Source organism: Geotrypetes seraphini, chromosome 18 (genome assembly GCF_902459505.1).
Source record: "Geotrypetes seraphini chromosome 18, aGeoSer1.1, whole genome shotgun sequence".
Taxonomy (NCBI): Eukaryota; Metazoa; Chordata; class Amphibia; order Gymnophiona; family Dermophiidae; genus Geotrypetes; species Geotrypetes seraphini.
This window is the reverse complement of record NC_047101.1, coordinates 25,192,540-25,218,948: the sequence shown is the minus strand read 5'-3', so window position 1 is coordinate 25,218,948 and position 26,409 is coordinate 25,192,540. Positions and strand designations below refer to the sequence as shown.

The following is a 26,409-nucleotide window of genomic DNA, read 5'->3' as shown; positions in this document are numbered from 1 at the left end:
TCTCCATGGTGAGTTTAAAAAAAAAAAATCTTTGTTTTGTTTGGTGCTTGTTTAGATTGATATGAAGGTTATGGGGGGTGAGAAGTAATCCTGGAGGTTATAAGAACCCTCTGGGGATTTGATATTATTTTGTACAGGGAGTGTTGTTGGGGGTGTGTGTGTGAGACTTTTCTGATAATTTCAAGCCATATGATCATACTGGTTGCCTTTCAATTGCCTAGGAACTCATACTTTTATTACTTACTAGTTGGAAGGGTAGGATTCGGGGGGGGATGGAGCTTGGGCAGGGTGCGATTCCTGAGCTCTCCTGGGATTCTTGTGGGATTACTGGGAGATTAGGGGGGGGTTTGCTCTTGCTTATCGTTATTTGGACTTCAGGGGAGATTGTTGGAATGGGGGGAGGAAAGAGGGGTGGGTAAGGTCATATTGTTAAAATGATTTGATGACTATGGCAGTTTCTTTGTCTTAGCTGTTACACAATGATGTATACGTTATGGTTTGCTATGTCGTTGCATTGGCTGTCATCAATAAAAAATTGTTTCAACCAAAATTGATCAATTAATCTCAATTAAAACTTTTGATTGAACAACAGCTATAATAATAATAATCATACAGTAGCCTGTTAACTGGAACTCAAGCAACCAGCAAAAAAAAAAAAGAAATACTTTAAATAAAAATGAAAATAAAACCAATTTCTGGCAGAAATTTAAATGTAAACTTTGCACACCACACCCGAGTATGCCCATGCTTTGCATACCACATGTCCGGTAGTTTGTCTGGAACAGTTGATGGTATGGCATTGTATGGGGTACAGTATTAGTTAGGTCTATTTTTAATAGTAACTCTCAAGCAACCGGATACATTTATCCGGTATCTATCCCAACGGGTGCCGGTTAACTGAGTCTACTGTAATAATAATAAAAGTTAACATAAACCTTGCTACAGACCCATAAAAATGGCCCCAAAAATGATGCAGATCTCAGTCAGTTGAGTAATCTCATTTCTCTTTAAAAGTGGTTTAACCAAAAGCCTGGCTACACATCCAGGTTTTAAACTTTTGCCTAAATAAAAAAATCTGATCTCTAGGTTTCAAAATCCATAGAATGAGGATTTAAAAAAAATCTGAAACCAATGCCTCACTTAGCAAACTCCAGCACACAAAGAAATGTTTATCGAGACAATCTGAGTGTTCATGTTGGAACATAATGGCAAAGCAAAAAAGCCAAATATTTAGGCCTCACATGATTCAGTGACTTACAGAGCAACAAAAGAAACTTAAAAGGCTACTCTCTACATACGAGGAAATTCAGCTCCTTCAGAACTTAGACAACATAAAGCACAGTTACTTACCGTAACAGGATGTTATCCAGGGACAGCAGGCAGATATTCTTAACGTATGGGTGACGTCACCGACGGAGCCCCGGTACGGACCTTTTTAACTAGAAAGTTCTAGTTGGCCGCACCGCGTATGCGCGAGTGCCTTCCCGCCCGACGGAGGAGTGCGTGGTCCCCAGTTAAGATAAGCCAGCTAAGAAGCCAACCTGGGGAGGAGGGTGGGACGTAAGAATATCTGCCTGCTGTCCCTGGATAACACCTGTTACGGTAAGTAACTGTGCTTTATCCCAGGACAAGCAGGCAGCATATTCTTAACGTATGGGTGACCTCCAAGCTAACAGAGGGGGAGGAGGGATGGTTGGCCATTAGGAAAATAAATTTTGTAACACGGATTGGCCGAAGAGTCCATCCCTTCTGGAGAAGGCATCCAGACAGTAGTGAGTAGTGAACGTGTGAACTGAGGACCAAGTGGCAGCCTTGCAGATTTCCTCGATAGGTGTGGAGCGGAGGAAAGCCACAGAAGCAGCCATAGCTCTGACCCTGTGGGCCGTGACAGCACCTTCCAATGAGAGACCGGCCCGAGTATAACAGAACGCAATGCAGGCAGCAAGCCAGTTGGAAAGCGTCCGTTTAGAGACAGGACGACCTAGACGGTTAGGATCGAAGGTCAGAAAGAGCTGAGGAGACGAGCGGTGAGCCCTGGTACGATCAAGGTAGTATGCAAGGGCACGCTTACAATCCAGCGAGTGTAACGCCTGTTCCCCAGGATGGGAATGGGGCTTAGGGAAGAAAACAGGCAATACAATGGACTGGTTGAGGTGGAAGTCCGAGACCACCTTAGGCAGAAATTTAGGATGGGTACGCAGAACCACCTTGTCATGGTGAAAAAACAGTGAAAGGTGGGTCGGCAACCAGTGCATGCAGCTCACTAACCCTCCTGGCAGAGGTGATGGCAATGAGGAAAAGCACCTTCCACGTAAGAAATTTGAGTGAAGTTGTGGCAAGGGGCTCAAATGGAGGTTTCATGAGGGCTGATAGAACCACATTCAGGTCCCAGACGACTGGAGGAGGCTTCAGAGGTGGTTTGACATTGAAGAGGCCTCTCATGAACCGGGAAACCAGGGGATGAGCCGTAAGAGGTTTTCCGAGGATAGGCTCATGAAACACAGTGATGGCACTAAGGTGGACTCTGATTGAGGTCGACTTGAGGCCAGCGTCGGAGAGAGAGAGAGCAAATAGTCTAGTACAGTTTCCACCGCCAATGAAGGTGGGATTGTGATGATGAAGGAGACACCAAGAGGAGAACCGGGTCCACTTCTGATGGTAACATTGGAGGGTGGCCGGTTTCCTGGAAGCATCCAAAATACAACGGACAGGCTGAGACAGATTCTCTGGAGAGGTCAGCCCGAGAGAAACCAAGCTGTCAGGTGGAGCGAGGACAGATTGGGATGTAGTAGAGACTGATGCTGCTGTGTAAGTAGAGTAGGAAACACAGGAAGAGGAATGGGCTCCCTGGAGTTGAGCTGAAGCAGGAGGGAGAACCAGTGTTGGCGAGGCCACTGAGGGGCGATGAGGATCATGGTGGCTCTGTCCCTGCGGAGTTTGAAGAGCGTCCGCAACATCAGAGGTAGGGGAGGAAAGGCATAGAGGAACCGATCCGTCCAGTCGAGCAGGAATGCATCCGGGGCCAGACGATGAGGAGAGAAGAGTCTGGAACAGAACTGGGGCAGCTGATGGTTGTGAGGAGCTGCAAAGAGGTCCACCTGAGGAGTGCCCCAGAGAGCAAAGATGGAGTGGAGTGTGGGAGGATCCAGGGTCCACTCGTGAGGTTGAAGGATGCGGCTGAGATTGTCGGCCAGGGAGTTCTGTTCGCCCTGGATATAGACAGCCTTGAGGAAGAGACTGTGGGCCGTGGCCCAGGTCCAGATGCGGATGGCCTCCTGACAGAGGAGGGGAGATCCAAGTGCCGCCTTGCTTGTTTATGTAGTACATGGCGACTTGGTTGTCTGTGCACAGGAGAAGAACCTGAGGGTAGAGAAGGTGCTGGAAGGCCTTGAGAGCATAGAACATGGCCCTGAGTTCGAGGAAGTTGATGTGATGTTGACGCTCCTGAGGGGTCCAGAGTCCCTGGGTGCGAAGATCTCCCAGGTGAGCGCCCCATGCATAGGGGGAGGCATCTGTGGTTATGATCATGGAGTGAGGGGGTAGATGAAAGAGTAGACCCCTGGAAAGATTGGAGGAGTTCAACCACCATTGAAGAGATTGCCGAAGAGATGATGTCACAGAGATGGGATGAGAAAGAGGATCGGTGGTCTGTCACCATTAGTTGGCTAGAGTCCACTGAGGTGTCCTGAGGTGGAGTCGCTCCAGAGGAAGTACATGGACCGTCGAGGCCATGTGGCCCAGGAGGATCATCATCTGCCGAGCTGGAATGGAGTGATGAAGGAGCACCTGACAGCAGAGGTGGAGCAGAGTTCGATGGCGGTCAGAGGGGAGAAATGCCCTCATTAGAGTGGTGTCGAGAACTGCTCCAATGAACTGAAGTCGCTGTGTGGGAAGCAGATGCGACTTGGGGTAGTTGATCTCGAAACCCAAGAGATGGAGGAACGAGATGGTGTGACGAGTGGCTTGAAGTACAAGCGGAGACGTAGGTGCTTTCACCAGCCAATCGTCCAAGTAGGGCAACACCTGAAGGTCGTGAGACCTGAGGAAGGCCGCCACCACAATAAGGCACTTGGTGAACACTCTGGGCGATGATGCGAGGCCAAAGGGTAGCACTTTGTACTGATAGTGATGGTGCTGTATGTGGAACCGTAGGTAGCGACGTGAAGTCGGATGGATTGGAATGTGAGTGTAGGCCTCCTTGAGGTCTAGGGAGCATAGCCAGTCGTGGTGGGCGAGAAGAGGGTAAAGCGTGGCTAGGGAGAGCATTCTGAACTTCTCTTTGACTAGACACTTGTTGAGGTCCCTGAGATCGAGGATGGGACGAAGGTCTCCTGTTTTTTTGGGGACCAGGAAGTAGCGGGAGTAGAATCACTGACCCCTTTGGTCCGGAGGTACCTCTTCGATGGCATTGAGGAGAAGGAGGGATTGGACCTCCCTCAGGAGGAGGGGGGTTTGGGAGGAGTGAGAAGCAGACTCTACGGGAGGATGGTCTGGTGGAAGAGTCTGGAAGTTGAGAGAGTAGCCGTGGCGAATGATGTTGAGGACCCACTGGTCCGAAGTGATGACCTCCCAACGGCTGAGGAAAAGCTGAAGACGTCCTCCGATAGGTTGAGGGAGAGGCAGCGATGGTGGGAGAATGGCTATGCTCTGGAGAAAAGAGTCAAAAGGGTTGAGATGGCTTAGATGAAGGAGGAGGTTTGGCAGGTTGAGTCTGTGGGCGAGCCTGAGTCTGATGTTGGTGGCGAGGACGGCGAGACTGTTGTTGAGGCGGATTGAGAGGTCTGGCCGAGAACCTATGCTGGTAAGAAGACTGTTGTCTGTAGGGATGAGCAGGTGGAGTCTTCTTTTTAGTTTTGATCAGTGTCCCACCTGGTCTCATGTGCTGAGAGTTTCTGGGTTGTTGAGTCCAGGGACTCTCCGAAAGAGTTTATCGCCCAGACAAGGTGCGTTAGCCAGGCGGTCCTGGTGGTTAATGTCTAGGTCAGAGACTCTCAGCCATGCCAAACGGCGCATGGCCACCGCCATGGCAGAGGCGCGAGAGGTCAGCTCAAATGAGTCGTAGATGGAGCGAACCATAAATTTCCTGAGTTGGAGGAGGCTGGAAATTTGTTGCTGGAACTGAGGGACCTTACGTTCAGGAAGATATTTCTGTAAGGAGGAGAGCTGTTGCACCAGATGCTTCATGTAGAAGGAGAAGTGGAAGATGTAGTTGTTGGCTCTATTGGCTAGCATGGAATTTTGGAAAAGGCGCTTACCAAATTTATCCATGGTTTTTCCCTCTCTGCCAGGAGGGGTGGAGGCATATACACTGGAACCCTGAGATTTTTTTAAAGTAGATTCCACCAGGAGGGACTCGTGGGGTAATTGAGGTTTGTCAAACCCTGGGATTGGGATAACCCGGTACAAGCTATCCAATTTACGAGGGGCTCCGGGAACAGTGAGGGGAGTCTCCCAGTTCTTATAGAAAGTTTCCCGTAAGATGTCGTGGACAGGCAACTTTAGAAATTCCTTGGGAGGTTGCTCAAAGTCTAGGGCATCGAGGAAAGCCTGAGACTTCTTAGAGTCGGACTCTAAGGGGATGGAAAGAGCTGCTGACATTTCCCTAAGGAATTTAGAGAAAGAGGATTGCTCTGGTTTGGAGGCGGTGTCGGTCATGGAGGGTTCTTCGTCGGTTGACGAAGCGTCCTCTTCGGTACCGTGAGGGGAGTCTTCCCACAAGTCTGGGTCCCTAACGTCGGGGTGCGTACGTTTGGACATCGGTGTGGAGGGCTCGGCATGGCGGGTCTTTGAGAGAGATTTGCCTGAGCGCACCGAGGCGGTACCGGGTGAGGAAGACCGATGTCGTTCCTGGGACCGGACAGGGTCGGCAGTAGCACGGGTATGCACCGTAGGTGTTTCGGCCAAGAGCACCGGCATGGAGGTATTAGTCGGTACCGAGGTCGACACCGATGGGACAGTGCGAGGCTCGGACCGGTCCTGTACCGGAAGGTGCGGTGCCAGCAACGCCGGCAACAGTTGTTGGAGTTGTTGTTGCAGCTGCTCCTGTAACTGTGTTTGGAGTATGGCTGCAATGCGGTCATCCAGGGGAGGCACCAGTACCGCTTTATTCTTCTTCGGTACCATAGGTGCCGCTCTACGCTCCGGCGATGAGGAGGCCGATGATGAGGCACTCACCGAGATCGGAGCGGAGCGTTTGCGGGGCCGGTGCGGCGCCGGAATGGCCGGTGTCGCAACCGTGGCAGGAGGGCGCTCGAGGGAAGTGGAAGGCTTCTTAGCCGGCTTACCTGGGTCCAACGACCCCGAGGAAGGGTCCGGTGGTGTCGACGTCGTCGGTGCCGACTTTTGGGGTGCCGTCGACGTCGCGGCAGGTTCCATGGCAGATCCGGTACCAAACAAAATATTTTGCTGGATCTGCCTATTTTTCAAAGTGCACTTTTTAAGCGTAGCACAGCGGGTGCAGGTGTCAGCCCGATGCTCTGGACCCAGGCACTGGAGGCACCAATTGTGCGGGTCTGTGAGAGAGATCGGGCGTGCACACTGCTGGCCCTTCTTAAAACCCGGTTGAGGGGGCATGAAGGGAAACACGGCCTCCGCAAAATCAAAGCCAGAGGCCTGTATGGTGACAACAGGCCCCGCCGGGGCCGGCTCGAAAAAATAAAGAAAACTCGACGAGTTTTTTTTTTTTAAGGAAAAATAAAGTAATCCAAAGGGAAAAAAAGAAGAAATTCGGAAAAAATACGCGAGCGGGAAGGCAAACTAATGATTTCAACGGCCGTTGAAAAACATGCGACTTCTTCGCTCCGCGGAAACGAAGAAACTGGGGACCACGCACTCCTCCGTCGGGCGGGAAGGCACTCGCGCATGCACGGTGCGGCCAACTAGAACTTTCTAGTTAATAAGGTCCGTACCGGGGCTCCGTCGGTGACGTCACCCATACGTTAAGAATATGCTGCCTGCTTGTCCTGGGATAATCATAGGGCTTGTTTTCTCCACTGTCAGCAGTGTAACTGTTGTATCTGAAGAAGCTGAAATCTTTTAATGTTCTTCTACAGGCAAACAAATTGCAGTAATTAAACCGACCAGCACTTGTCAAGCGGATCATACTATAGATCAACAAGTTATAGACTTTCCACAGCGAACAAGAACCAGAAATACAGGATGTAGAAACAGTGATCCTGTTTTCTATGCAACAGGACACAAGCTATCATACCCCTTTGGGCCCTAGTTCCCCAGGTGAATTTTGTGGGAAGAGTTTGAGCAGCCCCTGCAAAGCAGTTGGTGCATCTCCACTGCAGAAATTCTCAAATTGGTTGATGCTCCGGATTGGGCTGCTGGAAGGCACATTAAGAATTCCCTAAAAAAAAAAAAAATAATAATTGTAATGAAGGCAATTTTTAACAAAACAGAACTGATAATTGAAGCTCTTGCTGTCTGACAAATACACAGAGAGCTTCATGCTTGCTATGAAGCAGACATGTCAACCTTTCAGACCCGACAGTGCTAAACAACTGGCAGTTAAATGTTATTTTTTACATCTTGGGAGAATAAAATGTTCCACTGCTCTCTCTCCCACTTTGTCATTGTCACCACTCGGCAACAAGGTGCACAGCAGAGTTCACAGATACACAGGAATCTGCCAAACAGCGGTGCTATTACTTCAGCTATGGTCCCTGGAATGGGACTGAAACCAGCACCTCCTCAGCAAGGATTTAAATGTTTAGCCTAGAGGGGAAAGGGGAACTGGACACAGTGTTCCAGAGCCTTCTATTTTCTGAAGCCATCCATGCATACAGTTGGGGTGGAGGGTTGTGTAACTCGGACAACATTTGGGTGAAATCTGAGGTGGTGTGCTGCTGCCCTATCTGTCCATTTTTGAATATCTCAAAGTAGGAAGCATTTGTAGAGGGAAACAGGTCATTGGCAGTGATTGGCCTTTAAATATATCTAAATCTGTAATCTGGGGGGGGGGGGAAAAGACCAAGAATTTCCATTGCACAGTATATCTTCCCTGAAGTACTTGTGAATTTAGCCAGTAAAGAATCTGGTGTGTCTGAAACAGGAAAAAAATTCTTCCAGAGTTGGAAAATGTTCCTTTCCCTTCACCCCTTCCCAAAAGCACATCAGGATCATCTCTGATGCTGCCTTCATACCTCATATCCAGGGTCACCAACACTGGTCTTCTGCTCGGCCTTCTGCTTCCCAACTGCACAGTCTTCGTTTGATTTTTTGGCCGAGGTCCTCTGCAGGAAGTCAGATATTCTCTGAACCAGAAAGTTGCGATCCCTCAAGTTGGCAAAAAGGAAGGTCATTTTGCTCTTGGTGCTAATGGAGAGGGGGCTGGGCAGAACGCTGGAGCTGTCTGCTTTCTCCACAATTGTTACCTGAGAGGAAAGAGCGGCTTGCAAAGAGATCAGATCCAAAGTCCCCCATCCCATTTCCACTATGTATGTACACAACCAATCAAAACGCATGGTGCCTTACTCCTTGATTTCACAGGGTTCTAACTGAGTAATAATTTCCTTTGGATGGAGAAATATTTGTGTCAGAGTAAAATTAGTCATTAATTTGGGCCTTCCAAAATCTGACCCAGTAACCACAGAGCCAATTCTATTTCCAGGCTATCAGCAATGAATATGCACAAGATTGGATGAAGAAGTGGCCTAATGGTTACAGCAATGGGCTGTGAAATAGTGAAGCCAGATTCAAAGCCTATTCTACAACTGATACATCATATGACTTTGGAAAAGTCACTTTTCTCCCATTACCTCAGATACTGTTAGATTGTAATTTCTCCAAGGCTTGGAATTATAAGGAGAAATTAGGTTCTTACCTGCTAATTTACTTTCTTTTAGCTTCTCCAGACCAGTAGAGGTTAATCATTACAAATGGGTATATATCCAATCATGACCAGCAGGTGGAGACTGAAAACAAAACTGTGGGACAGTATATAATATACTCCCTTCTCTATTTACCTCAGTCTGCCGAATAGCCAAGCAGAACCAAGAACTGGAAAACAGAAAGAAAACAATACTCCGAACAGGAGTAACAACTAACATACCCAAATGCTGTTGGAAAATGCAGAGGAGAAATACCCGAAGGAAAATGTCCCCACAGCTCGCCAGCTAAGCCAGCCGAGCCACAGCCGCTGTTCTTTAATTCTCCCCGGCCCTAGAAAAATACTAGAACCCGCAGCAAAAAACAAAAACTGCCCGCGAAACAACCCCAACAACACAACAATAACAACAACAGACAGGGTGGGGACCTCTACTGGTCTGGAGAAGCTAAAAGAAAGTAAATTAGCAAGTAAGAACCTAATTTCTCCTTCTTTAGTACTCTCCAGACCAGTAGAGGTTAATCATTACAAATGGGACGTACCAAAGCAGTCCCTCTCACGGGCGGAACCCCCGCAGGGCCGATACCAGAACACGCTCACCGAACACCGCGTCCCGACACGCCTGAACATCTACCCGATAATGTCTAACAAAGGAATGCAAGGAGGACCAAACCGCAGCCTTACAAATATCCACTGGAGGCACGAGCGATGACTCAGCCCAAGAAGCTGCCTGACCCCGAGTGGAATGAGCCTTGAGAAACTCCGGAACAGGCTTCTGTCTCAGAAGATAAGCGGAAGCAATCGTCTCCTTGATCCAGTGTGCAATAGTAGCCTTAGAAGCGCCAGCCCCCCGACGAGGACCCGCCAGAAGGACAAAGAGATGATCGTATTTCCGGACTTCCTGGGTCCGCTGCACATAAGAGCGAAGGACCAGACCGACATCCAACTTGCGCAGCTGCCGTTGCTCAGAAGAGCCCTCCCGACTACCCAAGACTGGGAGGACCACCGATTGATTGACATGAAAAGGAGAAATTACTTTCGGCAGAAAGGAAGGAACAGGCCGCAAGACAACCCGCTCCCTAGAAAACTCCAAGAAGGGAGCCCTACAAGAGAAAGCCTGTAGCTCAGAAACACGCCTAGCGGACGTAATGGCCACCAAAAAGACCGCCTTCACAGTAAGGTCCTTCAAAGAACAGCCATCCAACGGCTCGAAAGGCGGGCACACCAAAACAGAGAGAACCAGATTGAGATCAAAAGAGGGAACAGAGAGCCGTAGGGGAGGCCTGAGCAACTTGGCCGCCCGCAAAAAGCGAATCACATCAGGAATGGCCGACAAACGTTGACCTGTCACCAACCCTTGAAAAGCCGACAGGGCCGCAAGTTGAACCCGGAGAGAAGACCAAGTCAGGCCTCTATCCAGGTCATCCTGCAAGAACTCTAGAATGGTAGGCAGGGAAGCGCGAAAAGAGACCACGCCCGGCACCACCCCTCAAAGAGACGCCAAACCCGCACATAAGCCCGAGAGGTAGAAAGCCTCCGGGACCCCAAGAGCGTAGAGATCACCTTATCTGAATATCCCTTCTTACTAAGGCGACCCCTTTCAAGAGCCAAGCCGTAAGACAGAAGAGAGACGGGTCGAACATGGGAATGGGACCCTGCGTCAGAAGATCGTCCAAGAGAGGCAGAGGAAGAGGATCCGCCACCAGATGCCTCACCAGATCCGCATACCATGGACGTCGAGGCCAATCCGGAGCCACCAGAACCACCAGACCCGGATGGTGAACAATGCGAAGAAGTACTCTGCCCACTAATGGCCAAGGAGGGAACACATACAACAGCCCCTCCATTGGCCACGGTTGGACCAGAGCATCCAGACCCTCGGCCAGACTGTCCCTGCAACGACTGAAGAAGCGGGGCACTTTGACATTGGCACTCGTGGCCATCAGGGGCTGCCCCCAAGCCTGCACTATCAACTGAAACGCCACGGAGCCGAGACACCACTCTCCTGGATCCAAGAAGCGACGACTGAGGAAGTCCACCTGAACATTTTCTACCCCGGCTATGTGAGAGGCCGAGAGGTCCAGAAGATGGGACTCCGCCCAAAGCATGAGCCGAGCCGCCTCCTGCGCCACCTGAGTGCTCTTGGTGCCCCCCTGAAGAATGACATAAGCCACCACCGTGGCATTGTCCGACAGGACTCTGACTGACTTGCCCAACCAAAGGGAGCGGAAAGCTAACAGCGCCAGACGGACCGCTCTGGTCTCCAACACGTTGATCGACCAGGAGGTCTCCTCCGTGGACCAGGTGCCCTGAGCTGAGTGACCCAAACACTGAGCCCCCCAACCGAGGAGACTCGCATCCGTAAGGAGCACCGTCCACTTCGGGAGATCCAGACCCACCCCCTGAACCAGGTGAGGGGTCCGGAGCCACCAACGCAGACTGCAGCGCGCCACGCCTCGCAGGGGGACAGGAACCTCCAAACCGTGCCTCTGGGGTGACCACCTCCGGAGCAGAGCATACTGAAGAGGACGCATGTGGGCCCGCGCCCACCTCACCACGTCCAGGGACGCCGCCATCGACCCCAAGACTTGGAGGAAATCTCGCGCCCGAGGACACCGGGACACCAAAAGCAGGCGAATCTGAGATTGCAATTTGCTCACCCGGGCCCCTGGAAGGAAGACCTTCCCCAAGGAGGTGTCGAACAGAACCCCAAGGTACTCCAGACGCTGAGCCGGGACCAACCGACTCTTGGAAAGGTTGACCACCCAGCCCAGCGACCGGAGAAACTCCACTACCCAAGCCGTAACCCGGGAGCTCTCCTGCAACGACTTTGCCCGAATCAACCAGTCGTCCAGGTAGGGGTGCACCAGAATGCCCTCCGAGCGCAAGGCCGCCGCGACGACCACCATCACCTTGGTGAACGTCCGGGGAGCCATGGCCAGACCAAAGGGAAGCGCACAGAACTGATAGTGCCGACCCAAGATCGCAAAGCGAAGGAAGCGCTGATGAGAGGCCCGAATGGGAACATGCAAGTAGGCCTCCGTTAGATCGAGAGAAGTGAGAAACTCCCCCGGCTGAACCGCCAGAATGACCGACCGCAGAAAAGAGGGAATCTTGAGAGCCCTGTTGACCCCCTTCAAATCCAGGATGGACCGAAAGGTCCCCTCCTTCTTGGGCACCACAAAGTAAATGGAGTACCTGCCGGTGCCCCACTCCGGAGGGGGCACTGGAACAACTGCCTTGAGATCTAGCAAGCGCTGAAGGGTCTGGCGAAAAGCCTGCGTCTTCCAAGGAGTCTGACATGGAGAGGCTAGGAAAAGGACCGGTAGAGAGCGGGCGAACTCCAGGGCATAACCGTCCCGCACCACCTCCAGGACCCACTGATCAGACGTGATCTCGGCCCATTTGGGGAAAAAGTCGCGCAGCCGGGCCCCCACCGCAACCAAAGGGGGCGCCGGCAAGGAGTCATTGTGCAGGACGGGAAGAGGGGGAACCGGCGGAGGGATTCCCTGCCCCCCCGACAGGCCCCCCGAAAGGGCTGCATGCGCTGGAAGAACTGACCCCGGGAAAACCCTGGAGCTGGGAAAAAAGCAGCCCCATGCCCAGATGATACTTGCGAAATTCCTGCAAACGCCCCCGGGCAGTGCCACCCCGAGATGCAGGGCGGGCACGGTCCGCAGGCAGACTTTTGAGTCCGCCAGAGTCTGAAGCAACTTATCTAATTCCTCCCCAAACAAAAAGACCCCCGAAAGGGAAATTTAGTAAGCTTAGCTTTGGACGCAGCATCCGCCGACCAAGCGCGCAGCTACAAAATACGCCACGCGGCCACGCCAAAGGCCATAGACTTAGCCGAGATCCGCACCAAGTCATAAAGAGCATATGAGAGGAACAAGGCAGCCATCTCAATCTTCGCCACCTCCTGATCCACCAAAGACCAGTCATCAGACTCCCGATCCAGGACACGCTCAGCCCACCGAAACACGGCGCGAGCCACAAGCCCCCCACAAATAGCTGCCTGGACCCCAAAGGCAGAGACCTGAAAATTTTGCTTAAGAATGTTCTCCAACTTGCGCTCCTCAGAGTCCCGCAAGGCAGAACCGCCCTCAACAGGCACGGTATGCCGCTTAGAAATCGCCGAGACCACCGCGTCTACGACTGGCGATGTTAAAGTAGCCCGATCCCCCTCTGGGATGGGATACAAACGAGCCATGACGCGCGCCAAACAAAACGGCGCCTCCGGCGTTTTCCACTGTTCCAGTACAATATCCCGAATATCCTGATGCATGGGAAAAGAGCGGGAAACGGTATGGATCCCCTGAAGCAGAGGGTCTCCCACACGCGGAGTCTCCGGCGGCGCATCCTCAAAACGCAACACCGAAGAAACCTGTTGAATCAGGTCCGGTAGCTCATCTCTCTGAAAAAGGTGCACCACGGACGCCTCTTCGCCGGAGGACGGGAAACCCGACAACCCGCCGCCAGCGGCCGTCCCCTCGAGAGGGTCCTGGAAATCCTCAAAAGGGTCCAGGTCCTCATCCAAACCGACACGCTCCTCAGACCATAAATCCTCGTCCCAAGACACCCGCGGACACTTGGACAAGGGAGGAGGAGGAGGGGACGCCACAACAGACGAGAGAGACAAAGCCGCAGGGAGCGCGGAGGAAACCCCACTCCACGAAACCCCCTGGGCGCATCCGGGACCCCCAGCCGCCTGAAAATAGGCTCTGCACAAAGAAAAAAAAAGAAATCAGGGGAAAAACCCCCGAGGGTCCCAAGGGACTCCCTGCCACAGCAGGGGACCCAGCAGAAACCTGCCCCTGTTTTTCCAATACAGGGGGAAGGTCACCTGAGGTGGAAGACAAAATGGAGGGGCCAGACTGTGAAAATGGCGACTTTCCCGCCAAAAATGTTCCCTCCATAGCCTGTAGCGGCTGAGAAGCCTGAACAGTCCCAGCCGCTAAAACAGGCAAGTCGGCATCAGCTGTCAAAAAATCAGCTGAGAGGGAATCCTTCGGGGAATCCCTCCGTGGGCGGTTGTGGAAGACCGGGCTTCCCCACTGCTCCCAGCCGCCTTGCGAGGCACCATCGGCGGGGAGCTCTGGGCGCCTGCAGCTGCTGCCGACGGAGCTCCACCACATCACCGGGCCAAACTACCGAGTTCAGTCCGGCCGCGAGTGCCTCGCGGCTGGACCTAATTGTGTCCCACTCCCCCGGAGAAGGGCACATTTGCTCCATACGTGACCTAGCTAGAAACAAAGTGCCAGTTAGATGAAAAAATACTGTAAAAAACAGTAAACTGACAGGGAAGCATCCTGCAGACTGGCATGACCTCAGGATTTTTTTTTTTTTTACAGAACAGACTCCACAGGCTCTCGAAGCAATATGCCTTGCTTGATTTAGGGGGCAAGGCTTACTGCTGAGGCTCCTCTAAAAAAATGTGGGGAGGTGGAGGAAGTGGGGGGAGGGACCCCGCTCGAGACCTGCCGGGTTTGACACCCCCGAGGTCGGACGGACCCCCAAACAGGGCCCGCCCAAGCTCCTTCCGGCCAAAAACAGGGACTAGAAACCCCCTAAACAAATTCCAACAGCCCTACCAAGGGAGATGGGTACAGATCACTCAACACCTGCTGGAGACTGAAAGAAGACTGAGGTAAATAGAGAAGGGAGTATATTATATACTGTCCCACAGTTTTGTTTTCAGTCTCCACCTGCTGGTCATGATTGGATATATATCCATTTGTAATGATTAACCTCTACTGGTCTGGAGAGTGCTAAAGAATACCTAATTACTTATCTCCTTTGTGTAGTGCAAAATGCATCTAACAGTGTTATAAAAATGATAAGTATTGTATATACTCAAATATAAACTGATCTGAATATAAACTGAGAGAACTTTTTTCTCCTAAAAAAATTTTTTTAATAATCTTGGAAACTTGGTCCTAAGGATTTTTTCTCTGAAACAAGGCAGAAAATGTACATTAGTCAATAGTTTAGCTGTTATCTCAGCAGGAATATATAAAGACCAGTGGGAAGTTGTCAGACTAAGTCAATATCCTTCACAAATTTTTAGCTGTGGTTAACAGGACCCTATGAATGAGATTTCCAGCAACCAAAATCTAATTTGCCTTGTGAGTGTTACCATTCCTGAAACCGAACGGGCTCATGCTATATAGCGATTTTCCTTATAGGGGTCTGTTCTAGTAAGAGAGGAATTTTTCATGCTAAAAAAAGTTCTAAGAGCCTTGAGGGGGAGGGTACAGGCACAAAGAACAAGCTGCAAATGAAGATAGGAAACAAGATGCAGTACCTTGGACTCCAGGTCACAAAACAGAGGTTATCAACAATTTATTTAACCACCAACAATAATGTAAAAGGCAGAATTTTGTAGTGCCAAACAGTAAAAGGGAAACGAATCAACTACACTTCTTCCTCGTTATTCGCGGGGGATACGGGCAGAGCCGGACCGCGAATGGCGAAAAACCGCGATTATCCGGCTCTGATCCACCCCCAGCTCCCTGCTGCCTTCCCGGCCTTACCTGGTGGTCTAGAGGGCTTTCGGGGCAGGAGCGATCTTCCTACGCTCCTGCCCCGTGCAGATCGCCATGAGGAAATGGCTGCTGTGAGTTTCCGTAGTCTCTCGAGACTACAACGGGAACTCCCTACAGCCATTTCCTCATGGCGATCTGCACGGGGCAGGAGTGTAGGAAGATCGCTCCTGTCCCGAAAGCCTGCTAGACCACCAGGTAAGGCCGGGAAGGCGGCAGGGAGGTAAAAAATATGAGTTTTTAAATTTTCCCCCTCCCCAGAAAAAAATCGTGATTATGTGAAATCGCAAGTGCGAATGGGGAGGGGGAAGTGTAGTCAACTACTTGGACCCTCTGTCTTTTCTCTATTTAACTACACTAGTGGTTCCCAAACTTGGTCTTGGAGGCATTCAAGTCAATCAGGTTTTCAGGCTGTCCACAGTGAATGTTCATGACAGAGGATATGTACATATGTAGTGGAGACAGTGCATGCAAAGCATTTCTCATGAATATTCACTGTGGACAGCCTGAAAACCTGACTGACTGGGGTGCCTTCAGGAGTAGGATTTGGAATTGCTTATCAGTTTTCCACTCCCTGATTCTCAACTCTGGAACTGAAGAGGTCCTCACCTCCCGAAGAGGGATAATCAGATGACAGGCATCTTCCTCTTTGCTGGCAAAGCAGATGTAATTATTAGAAACAAACATCTGTCCTGGGATGTGTATCTTGGCAAATGGGGTCCACAGTGTGCAGTCAGTGTGTCCATCCAGACGTTCATCTTTTGGCAGTCGGAAGGTCGCTCGGTAATGCTCATTCTTGGCTCGAGCATCCAAGTCTCTGATCATTTTCAAAATAAGGCACAAAAGAAAGGAGGAGGAGATTAAAAGGCACAAATGAGAAGAAAAAAAATGAAGGGCAAGAGACACAACTTTAAAGTCTCAATTCCATTTCAGTAAGTAACCCTGTGCAACACAAAGGAAATCATCAAAACTTTGACATCACTGGCTACAGAATCCTAAAATTACTATGTACAAGGACAGTCAAAATAATATTTATTCTCGGGTCTTTTGAGGGATCTGAGGGTGGGGTAAGACTCCCTTTGAGCTTTTGTTAGGACCGGTGCTCAGGAAGGGAGCTCTCTCTGCTATATATAGATGCCTCAATTGTCGGGGGACCCCACATTCCTACATGAGGGCATGGAAGGGTGATTGGGGCTCTGATATATCCTGGGACACCTGGGGGATATCTGGTCAGAGATTTCTTCGGCGGGTATAGCGGCCTTGTTGATCGAAAATGGATACAAGGTTCTCTTTCGTTGGTATTATACCCCTCAGGTGGTGGCTTGTTGGCAGGGAGGTGCAAGTGCTCTTTGTTGGAGGGGCTGTGGGGAGGTGGGTACCTATTTCCATATGAGGTGACAGTGTGGGCGGGTGTCTGGGTTCTGGATTGGGATTTTTTCTCGGGTGTCTCGGATCCTGGATATCCCCATTCTGGTGGATTGTTCTGGCATCAATTGGATTTAGCTTGGGGTGATTCTATGTTTTGTAAGTTGGCCTTCACTGCTGCTAGATTAGCTATTGCTTCCCTTTGGAACCAGGTGCTCCCCCCCCACGTGGGCCATGGTGGAGCATCGCTTGCTTACTTGGCAACTTCTTTACCACTTAACAGCCCTACGCCATGGTAAACTCCATGGCTATGCTCATATTTGGCGCAGATTTCGGGCTTCTGTGGGGATCAGTGGCAGGGGTGGATTGGGGCACTGAGTTGACCATGGGGCTGGACTGGGATGGCGGAGACTAGGGGGAACCTTTATTTATATCCCTATTCCATTTTTTGGGTTTTTTTCAGGTTTTGGATGCTTCTCGACCTAATTGGGTGTTGTGGGAATTGTGTTTTGTCCCTGGGGGGTGGGTGGGGGGGGAATTTGACTGCGTTTTGGAGGGTTTTGTAGTTTGTTATTGTTAGATTGGGGGGATTACATTTGTATTTGTTCTTGACTACACTTTGGGTGTTATTTGGAGTGTGGTTGCTTGCACTTTATTTTCTTGCTGCTGTATTCTATATGTTTATGTTATGTTTGAGGTGTATCTCAATAAAAGCTGTTATTTTAAAAAAAAAATAATAATATTTATTTAGGTTTTCTTGCATCTTTTTCAGTAATAGCTCAAGGTGAGTTACATTCAGGCACTTTAGATATTTCTCTGTCCCTAAAGGCCTCACAATCTAATCTTTGTAACTGAAGATTTTTACTAAGCTGTGATAGCGGTTTTAGCACGTGCTGAATTGCCACGCGCGCTAGACCTTAACACCAGCATTGAGCTGCTGTTAGTTCTAGCCGCATAGCGCGGGTTTAGCGTGCGATAAAATCCTGCGTGCGCTAAAAACGCTATCGCAGCTTAGTAAAAGGAGCCCTAAATGACTGATTCAAGATCATAAGGAGCAGTAGTGGGATTTGAACTGGGTATCTTGTCAAGCCCAGTGCTCTAACAATTAGGCTACAACTGCACTCCACATGAACTTGCTAAAGAACTTCTTCACTTAAGAATGAGAAAGTTTCTTTTAGAGCTGAGAAGGAGGGTTTTAGTCTAAGGTCACTCTTGCATAATAAATCTGCATCATATGTTTAATTAGCAATATAATCGATGCACATAGTACCGTATAAGAACTTTACCTGACTGTAAATCACCCCGATCTAGAATTTAGAAAGGTGAGTAATTAAATCTAAAATCCAAATCACAAGTACAATAACTAGGCCAGGGAACTCAAAGTCCCTCGAGGGCCGCAATCCAGTCGGGTTTTCAGGATTTCCCCAATGAATATGCATTGAAAGCAGTGCGTGCACATAGATCTCATGCATATTCATTGGGGAAATCCTGAAAATCCGACTGGATTGCGGCCCTCAAGGAGGGACTTAGAAACCCCTGAACTAGGCAGATCTCTGCAGTTTATATCTTAGTGGAAATGGAGAGACAGAAGGAATATGAAGGTAGTATTCACTGCACAGATAAAGATGATGATTGGATGATAGAGACTACTGGCATGTCTCTCTAAAGAAGAATTATCTTCAGACAACACTCAAAGATAGAGAGAGGAGAGATTCAGAGCATTACAAAGTGAAGTTTAATTGGGCAGATTCAAAAAGAGCTCAGAGATGAGAGGAAGTGAAGACAACCAAGTAGAAATGACTTCAAGGTACAATACAAGAGCTATAAGAGAAGAGGGCAAAAACGTAAGCAGGACTTTGAAAAAGAAAAGCAATTTGCATTTAATGCAGATTGATGAATCAGAGTCAGAAACAGATTTTGGAATAGCAAAATGATTCTTGCTCCTGCATTTGGAAAAAATATGAGCGAGTTGGGAGGGGTTGATTAAGGTGAGACATAATCATGGACTGGAAAGGAGAAAACAAAATCTTCACTAAGTTATGGAGACAAAAATAAGAGAAGCTTGATGAGTGAAAAAGGAGTCACCCACTTGACTTCAGAGCAGCAGGACTTTGAGGATGGTGCGAGGGAATATGAGATCACAGAAAGTAGCAGTCAGTCCTATCACCCTCTAGTGGGCTGTAACAAGGAAAACATACCTTTTGAGTGCAGAGATGTTCTTGAGGGGTCGGCTGGGTTTGGGGAGCAACTTGTCTTCTAGAAAGCCCTCATTATCAAGTAGTTGCCGCATAGCGATGTTAGCCAATTGTTCCATCAGTTTAAAAGTCTCATTGATATTCAGGAACATGGAGAAGTACAGCTCACTGTCCCGGGTGCTCACCTTGATACATTCTGGGAATAGCAATGTAGCATTCTTCTCCAGCTGTGTCACATCCAGCCATTGCACAATTAGAGTCACTGCAAGGTGGGGTGGGGGATCACAAAAAATACAACCATTACACAGAAACCAGTTGACAGGGGAGGGGATGTTCCAATCTCCTACAGAAGCTCAAGGACTCCCAGGTGCTTAGCAAGGATTTGAACTAGAGACATTCAACACATTTTTGCAATGCTAGAAAACTGCATGTTTATCAGCATCCCTGCACACTGCAGAGGTTCTCGGCGTCTCTGTTCACTAAGACATAGTGGATGCAGACAACTTCTGTAGTGTAGAGATGCTGATAAAACTGTAGTCATTGATGACGGCTCCTGAAAAAGGATTCCGAAAACACAGTACCTTATCAAGCAAGATCTAGAACAGTTACTTAAGCATGCTAATAACTATGGGGAATTTAAGAGATATCTAAAAGCATATCTGTTCCTGAAGTACTTAGGTAGCTGATCTGCACAATCTTTCCCACAACAATTGATCTCGAGAACCATTAGTCACTGTTGCAACTGAAGCAGGCTATTCAGGAGGGGTTCCCTGAATAGAAAGATCTTAATAATCAATATAGTTTGGAATTCCTATGTTTTCAGGCAGATTTCTTGGGTCACCAAGCCGCTCAGTGGTATAAATTGATATATGGTTATTTAAATAAAAAACAAAAAAACGGGTCTAAGAGACATTTGGAGCATTGAGATTAAGCATCAAATTTCTGCATCTCAATAGCCACGAATTTGGTCTTGGAGAATTAGATGTACAGTGTCGGCATCTATGAGACAGACTTGGTTCTTTTTGTTGCACAGAGCTTTTCTGACCCCAGTTCGTTTACAAAAGTTTGATAGCTCTAAATCTAATAAATGTTGGCACTGTAATCTAGAAGCAGGGACTTTGGACCATCTAATTTTTTTTTGTCCTTGTATTAATGCCTTTTGGAAGTCAATTTGGTCTCAAATTAATTCTTTATTAGAAAATCCAGTTGCTCTGTCCTATGATACAATTTTGTTTGGAACATTGATAAGAGCAAAGAGCCAAATTTCAGCAAGTAATAAATTGCTAATGATTATGACAGGGGTTGCCATTCAGAATATAACTAGAAACTGGAAAGATCATACAAGACTTAACTACACATTTTGGTGGAATTCTATATGTTATATATATAAAATGGAACGAGTTCTTGCTATACAAAAAGGAAATTATAATAAGTTTAAAAAAATTTGGGGGCCATTGATTGTATATTCGAATGATTAGACACCTTTTAATAGAAAGAATAATATGATATAGGATTGGGAGGGTATAATATATAAGATTCAAATAAAGTGTTAATATGTGTGGAATGTGGGGAGGGGGGATAATATAGGATTTTCTGTATGAGTTATACAAGTGATTTGTATGAATATATAAAAATGAATAAAGAATTGGAAAAAAAAAAAAAGAACCATTAGTCACTAATTTCTAACTTTGTTAATTCTACTCAATTTGTAGCATTTTTAATCATGGTAAACCGCATAGAACTTCATGGTCCTGCGGTATATAAACTGTTATCATTACCTTGTTGAATAGGGATCCTTGGCTCTTGCAGATAAGTCCTGCACTACAAGTTTTGAGCTTTATGCTGTTAAACTACAGACACAATACAGCAAGTGTTCTCATATGCATTTCACTGACCATTAGAGAAAGTTGCAGAACTGGAAACTGAATCACAAAAAGGTTATTTTTTAGTTGTTTCACGAAGGTATTGGGACACACTTAGCGGGAGACAGATGATGGAAATATGAGCATGTGAAAACAGCTGGAATAAGCTCTGGTTTATACTGTGATTCTCTCTCAGGCTTATTCCAAAATTTATAAGAAGAAATACTTGTATATGCATAAAGTTTGGTTAAGTTTCTTCCCTTGTTATCTGAATAGAGGGTGACTTAAGGAAGAACGGAGGCTTTCCCATTCTGTTCCAAATATGTTCACTGGTTCATGAGCTGCTCTGATTAGTTAAATGGCTGTATCTGGATACTTATCAGGAGTCCCAATTAAAAAAGAATGCATAGCAATGGCCTTGTAGTTCAGCGACACTGCTGAGGACTGTTATATAGCAGATGTAGAGATTAATTCCTGAATTGGATGGCCTAGGATGGCAATGCAGCAGAAGCAATATCCTTACTGGCTGGGGGAGGGAATCCTAGTCATTGTGCAATGACACCACCTAGTGGCCAACTTAGAGACTATGAGCTCAGGGATCGAAGAAACCCTCAGGCATGGCTGGCTCCCTGTTGTCATTGTGCAGATGAGGCTGATTTGGGAAGCAACATAAACTAAGAAAAAAAATAAATCCTCAGATAGTTGCAATTAAAGCCTCATAGTGCTGATACTAAAATGAGAGGAAGGATTGCCCACTATTGCTAAGAACGCAACAAACAGCTGGTGCCAGGGCATATGTGTGCTGGCTTTCAGAGGACCTTTTAAAGGTGTGCTGCCAATGCAACTGTGATAAACAGGCCAGGGATTAATGATTAGCAGCAACTACTCAAATGGAGTATGCCAACTAGAAGCTCTTTTTTTCTTAAAGGGGTCCTTTTAGCACTGTATAGCTCCCCAACTGCTCGTTTATATATAAATAATAATTTTTCGGATGCTTTTAAATTGCAGAGGGGAGTTAGACAGGGTTGTCCATTATCTCCTTTGCTTTTTGATATAGTTCTTGAACCCTTGTTGTTAGCTATTCGACAGGCAAAGGACATACAGGGTATTCCATGTGCTGGAGTGGAGTATAAAGTATCCGCTTATGCAGATGATATTTTGCTTCATTTGAGGAATCCGGAAACAACAATTCCATGTCTACTTGAAGTAATAGATACATTTGGAAAATTCTCAGGATACAAAATAAATTGGACTAAATCAGAGATTTTACCTTTAAATGTGCATTGTACAAAAGGTATACGTGATTCTTTTCCTTTTATTTGGAAAGAGGAAGGAATAAAGTACTTAGGTATTTGGTTGAATAAGACACTCGAAGAGACAATGAGAATAAATGAAAAATTTTTATTACAAAAAGTAACAGAGTTGTGTGAGCAATGGAATCCTTTGCATTTGTCATGGTGGGGAAGAGTTCAAACTGTTAAAATGATGATTTTGCCTGTGGTTTGCTATCAATTGGGAATGATACCAGTGTTTTTTCAGGGGTCTTTCTATAAAAAGTTAAATAGTATTCTGGTTAAATTTATTTGGCTGGGTAAATTTGCAAGAGTGACTCTAGTGTCTCTACAAAGACCAATTGAGGAGGGTGGGGTAAATTTCCCCAATTTTTATAGGTATCATCAGGCCTATATCATGCACCAAGGTATGTATTGGGTCCTCCCAGAGCTTTTGGAACAACTACCAGAATGGTTATGGGTGGAGAGATCACTTATATTTCCACTCAGGCTTGATCTTCTGCTTAGTATAAAAATGCCTAGAATACGTAAAGACAATAGAGTATTAATGGATACTTGGAAAACATTAAGACTTATAGACAAATTAACTCCTGATTCTATTTTAAAATCGACACAACAATCTATTTGGGTAAACTCCAAGATACAAATAGGCGGGTTTAAGGTTGTCTGGAAGGATTGGATTAAAGCAGGTATAAGATCCTTAAAGGAAGTAATTGATAATGGTAAGCTGCTTGATTTTTCACAATTGCAACATAAATATGGTCTGAATAAAAAACAAAGTTATAAGTGGTTGCAATTGAAGCAGGCTATTCAGGTGGGGTTCCCTGAATGGAAATCTTTAAATGATCATTACAGCTTAGAATTCTTATGTTTCCAGGCAGATTTTCTGGGACACCAGGCCGCAAAGTGGTATAAAATTATATCTAATTATTTGAATAAGAAACCTAAAAATGGATTAAGAGATATTTGGAGCATTGATTAATGCATCTCAATGGCCACGTATTTGGTCTTGGAGAATTAAAGGTACGATGTCGGCATCTATTAGGCAAACATGGTTCTTCTTGTTGCATAGAGCATTTTGGACCCCTACTAGATTACAAAAATTAGATTGCTCTAAGTCTAATAGATGCTGACATTGTAAAATTGAAGTTGGAACTTTAGACCATCTTTTATTCTATTGTCCATGTATTCAGGCATTTTGGTTGTCAATCTGGGATCAAGTTAACCTAATGATGGAAAGTCATGTGGCATTGTCCTATGACACGGTGGTTTTTGGAATGTGTATGAGGGCTAAATGCCAAATATCTGCAGCAAATAATAAGTTACTGATGATTCTTACTGGTGTGGGGATTTAACTGATTAATGCATATAAGAAATATGGTATATATGTATGAACAGAAAAGGAAAGGGGGTAAATATATTGGAAATATATTGCTATGGAATTTTAGGGGATATATGTAATATGATGAGTTATATTTGTTGTGCATTTAATTTATATAATACAATGAACAAAGAGTTTGAGGAAGAAAGGGTGGGGGGAGGGATAGGTTAATGTAAGATTAATTGTAATGTAGAAGAGAGATGTCTAGGTATGTATATGTTTGGATAGATTATTTTGTGGATATGGGGAGGGATGGGAGGTGGGTGGGGGGGAATTAAAATATGTAAGAATTGTTTAAGAATGTCAAGTGAGTTATGTGAATCATTTGTAATAATATTGTACACTTGTTGAAAGAAATAAAATGAATAAATATTAAAAAAAAAAAAAAAAGATTCACTTATTTAAATTTTGAGTGTTTGCATGGGTGCTCTTTGCTTGCTTATTTTTTGGTTTCTTTCTTGCTTATAATCTGGCCTGGATTCCTCTTATTAAAGTAGACACATTTCTGAGAACTTTTTAAAAGAGCCCTGTTGTAAAATTGCCACTTCAGTTCACAGATAAGGAAGCTTGGTATGTTCTCTGAATGGATATGATCAAATAATGGCTGCCCTGAAAGATTCACTAATTTCCACATTTAACTGCTCACCACACCAAACATTTAAGAATACAAGAGTGCTGAGGTATTTCCTTAGAAACATATTTCCTCAGGAAACATGGTGGATGATAAAAACATGATTTATTAGCCTTTCAGAGTACTACAGACATGGGCTGACCAGGGAAACCAGTAGTAGAGCTGAATGCTGTCACATGGGACACCTGAAGCCGATTCCTGAGCCAGATGTCTGCTCCCCAGAATAGCCAGATAAGTTTGCTTTGTAGGCAATATTCAGAGCCCCAAAGAAAAAAAAAAAAATCTTGGCTACAGCAAGATGGCAACATGTAGTGATCAGATTAAGGGAGCAGCTCTTGGAGGAGCTATGGTCTTTGACATCTGGTGAAGGACCACTACTGCGATGGCTGGACTAGATTTGAAGGAGGCAGAAAAACTGGCAGGTCAAAAGGAAAGTTTGGACGCAAAATCCGGATAAGAGCAGATAAATTTTGCTCACCAGGTTATTCCCAGATTTTCAGCAGAACTTACCCAGATAAATGCTGCTGAAAATCCAGTCAGATTATCCAAGCAGTGCCAGAGTAGTCTAGGTAAAGAAAATCTGGTTACCTGGTCAATATTCAGTTCACCAAATGAGTACGGTAACTATCAAGATAGTCAGAACATCACAAAGGATGTCCCAGCTTTATCCAAGCACTTATCTGAATATTGACACTACCCAGCTGCATTATAGCTGGATTTCAAGCACAGATATCGAGTTATGGCCCAGCACCGAATATCCAGGTTGTAAAAAGCCCATGATGGCCAGTGTTAAAAAAATATGCAACAATTATTGAGGGCAGTAGGTTGACCCACATGTTGCATTGGTTGCGAAAATACACAGGATTCAGGAAGCTGCTTAGTGCCGAGCAGCAGCGCCAAAGCACACTCCTGGCTCAGTATCGCTCAGTGGCTGAAGCCGGAACTCGTGGCAGTGACCGACCAGGTTAGCAGCGGGGCAAGAGCGCAGAAAGCTCGCTCATGCCTGCTACACCTCTGTTCCACCAGGTATTCCAGTGGCAGAGGAGGTACAATGGACAGGGCAAGGAGGGAGGGAAGGGGGCTGTGTGCAGTGCCTGGTAGGGAGGGAGCTGGGTGCAGAGCCTGGCAGGGCAGGGCACTTGAATATTAAGCCGCCCGACTTATATTTGCGTCAACCATTTTTCCTCATTTTTTGAGGGAAAAAATGTGAGACTGGACTTATATTCGAGTATATATAATAAGCTTAAATGTTGGCATGAAAAATAGAAAAAAAAACCCCCTTTAAGATACATGTTAAAAATAGTACCCCTGGCTGCTTTCTTACCTTCCTTTCCGAGCAGGAATGAGTAGAAGCAGAGATGATTGACAGTTAGGTAAAGCCAACCCTGACGGGGGACCCGCCCCTTCCAGTAGCTACAGGAATAATAATTCACTAGCTTTTCCTCTTCTGGCATCCCAAACTGTTTGCGCATCTTCAGTTCAGCCTCCTTGAACTTGCCAGGATCCTCCTCATCCTTCGGCTGAAGGCTTTTGTTCTCCTCTGCTATGATACCCTGTGAAGTGTGAAGAAGAAAATAATTTTTGCTAACTGCAGCAGTATGAGTGGACCCCCAAATCTGTCCCAGAATGAACTGTGGCGGCTGGAACACCATTCTGCCGCAGGGCAGCATGGGAGATAGAATTCAAACAAAACACACGACAGCCCAGATGATAATTTGTAAGCCCAACTTTTAAAGGGCTAGATTCACTAACCTGCCCGAATTGGAACAATCAGTTTCTGATTCAGGCAGGTCCACCAAATTCACTAACCTAAAATATGCAGATGGGAGCGATCGGAGGAACGCCCCCATCTGCTGCACGGATCGCACATGCGCAATCCATGCACATGCGCAGACCCGTCCTAGCCGCAACTTTTTTTTCCTTTAACTTTAAACTTTTGCAGCAGCAGTGGCGGCAGCCTCTTTCCTCCTTCCCTTCAGTGCGAGCTCGCGGGTTTAAAGCTGGTGCAGCCCCGCTTTAAAACCATGGGCTTGCACTGTGGGGAAGGGCGGCAGAGAGTTGGAGCGAGCAGGCAGGAGAGATCGGGGCAGGCAGGCAGGCTCGTTCGGGGCTGCAGGAGATGGGGGCTGACAGGTTATAAAAGCAGGGCAGCAGAAGGCAGGGCAGTCGCAAAGGGCTTCAGTGACTGGTCCTGAGCAGTCGCTTTTTGCGAGCCCAGTCAGATCAAAAAAAAGTTTAGTGAATCGCGTCCCTGCCTACTTTGCATGCAGTTCTCCTCATTTGCATGCATGCACCGGAAGCAGATAGC

The 26,409-nt window shown here is 47.1% G+C and overlaps 1 protein-coding gene across 3 annotated transcripts in view; it reads right to left on the bottom strand.

Moving 5' to 3' along the window:
* TBC1D9B (TBC1 domain family member 9B) overlaps positions 1-26,409 on the bottom strand; it is a 99,994-nt gene that overhangs the window by 58,452 nt on the left and 15,133 nt on the right. For all 3 annotated transcript variants that reach the window (XM_033926984.1, XM_033926985.1, XM_033926986.1), the window contains exons 4-8: positions 25,426-25,654; positions 18,939-19,197; positions 15,985-16,192; positions 8,151-8,381; positions 7,211-7,354 (exon numbers count right to left, since the gene is read on the bottom strand). In XM_033926984.1, the coding sequence (XP_033782875.1) occupies positions 7,211-7,354; positions 8,151-8,381; positions 15,985-16,192; positions 18,939-19,197; positions 25,426-25,654 (1,071 nt within the window). The remainder of the gene's footprint in view (positions 1-7,210; positions 7,355-8,150; positions 8,382-15,984; positions 16,193-18,938; positions 19,198-25,425; positions 25,655-26,409) is intronic.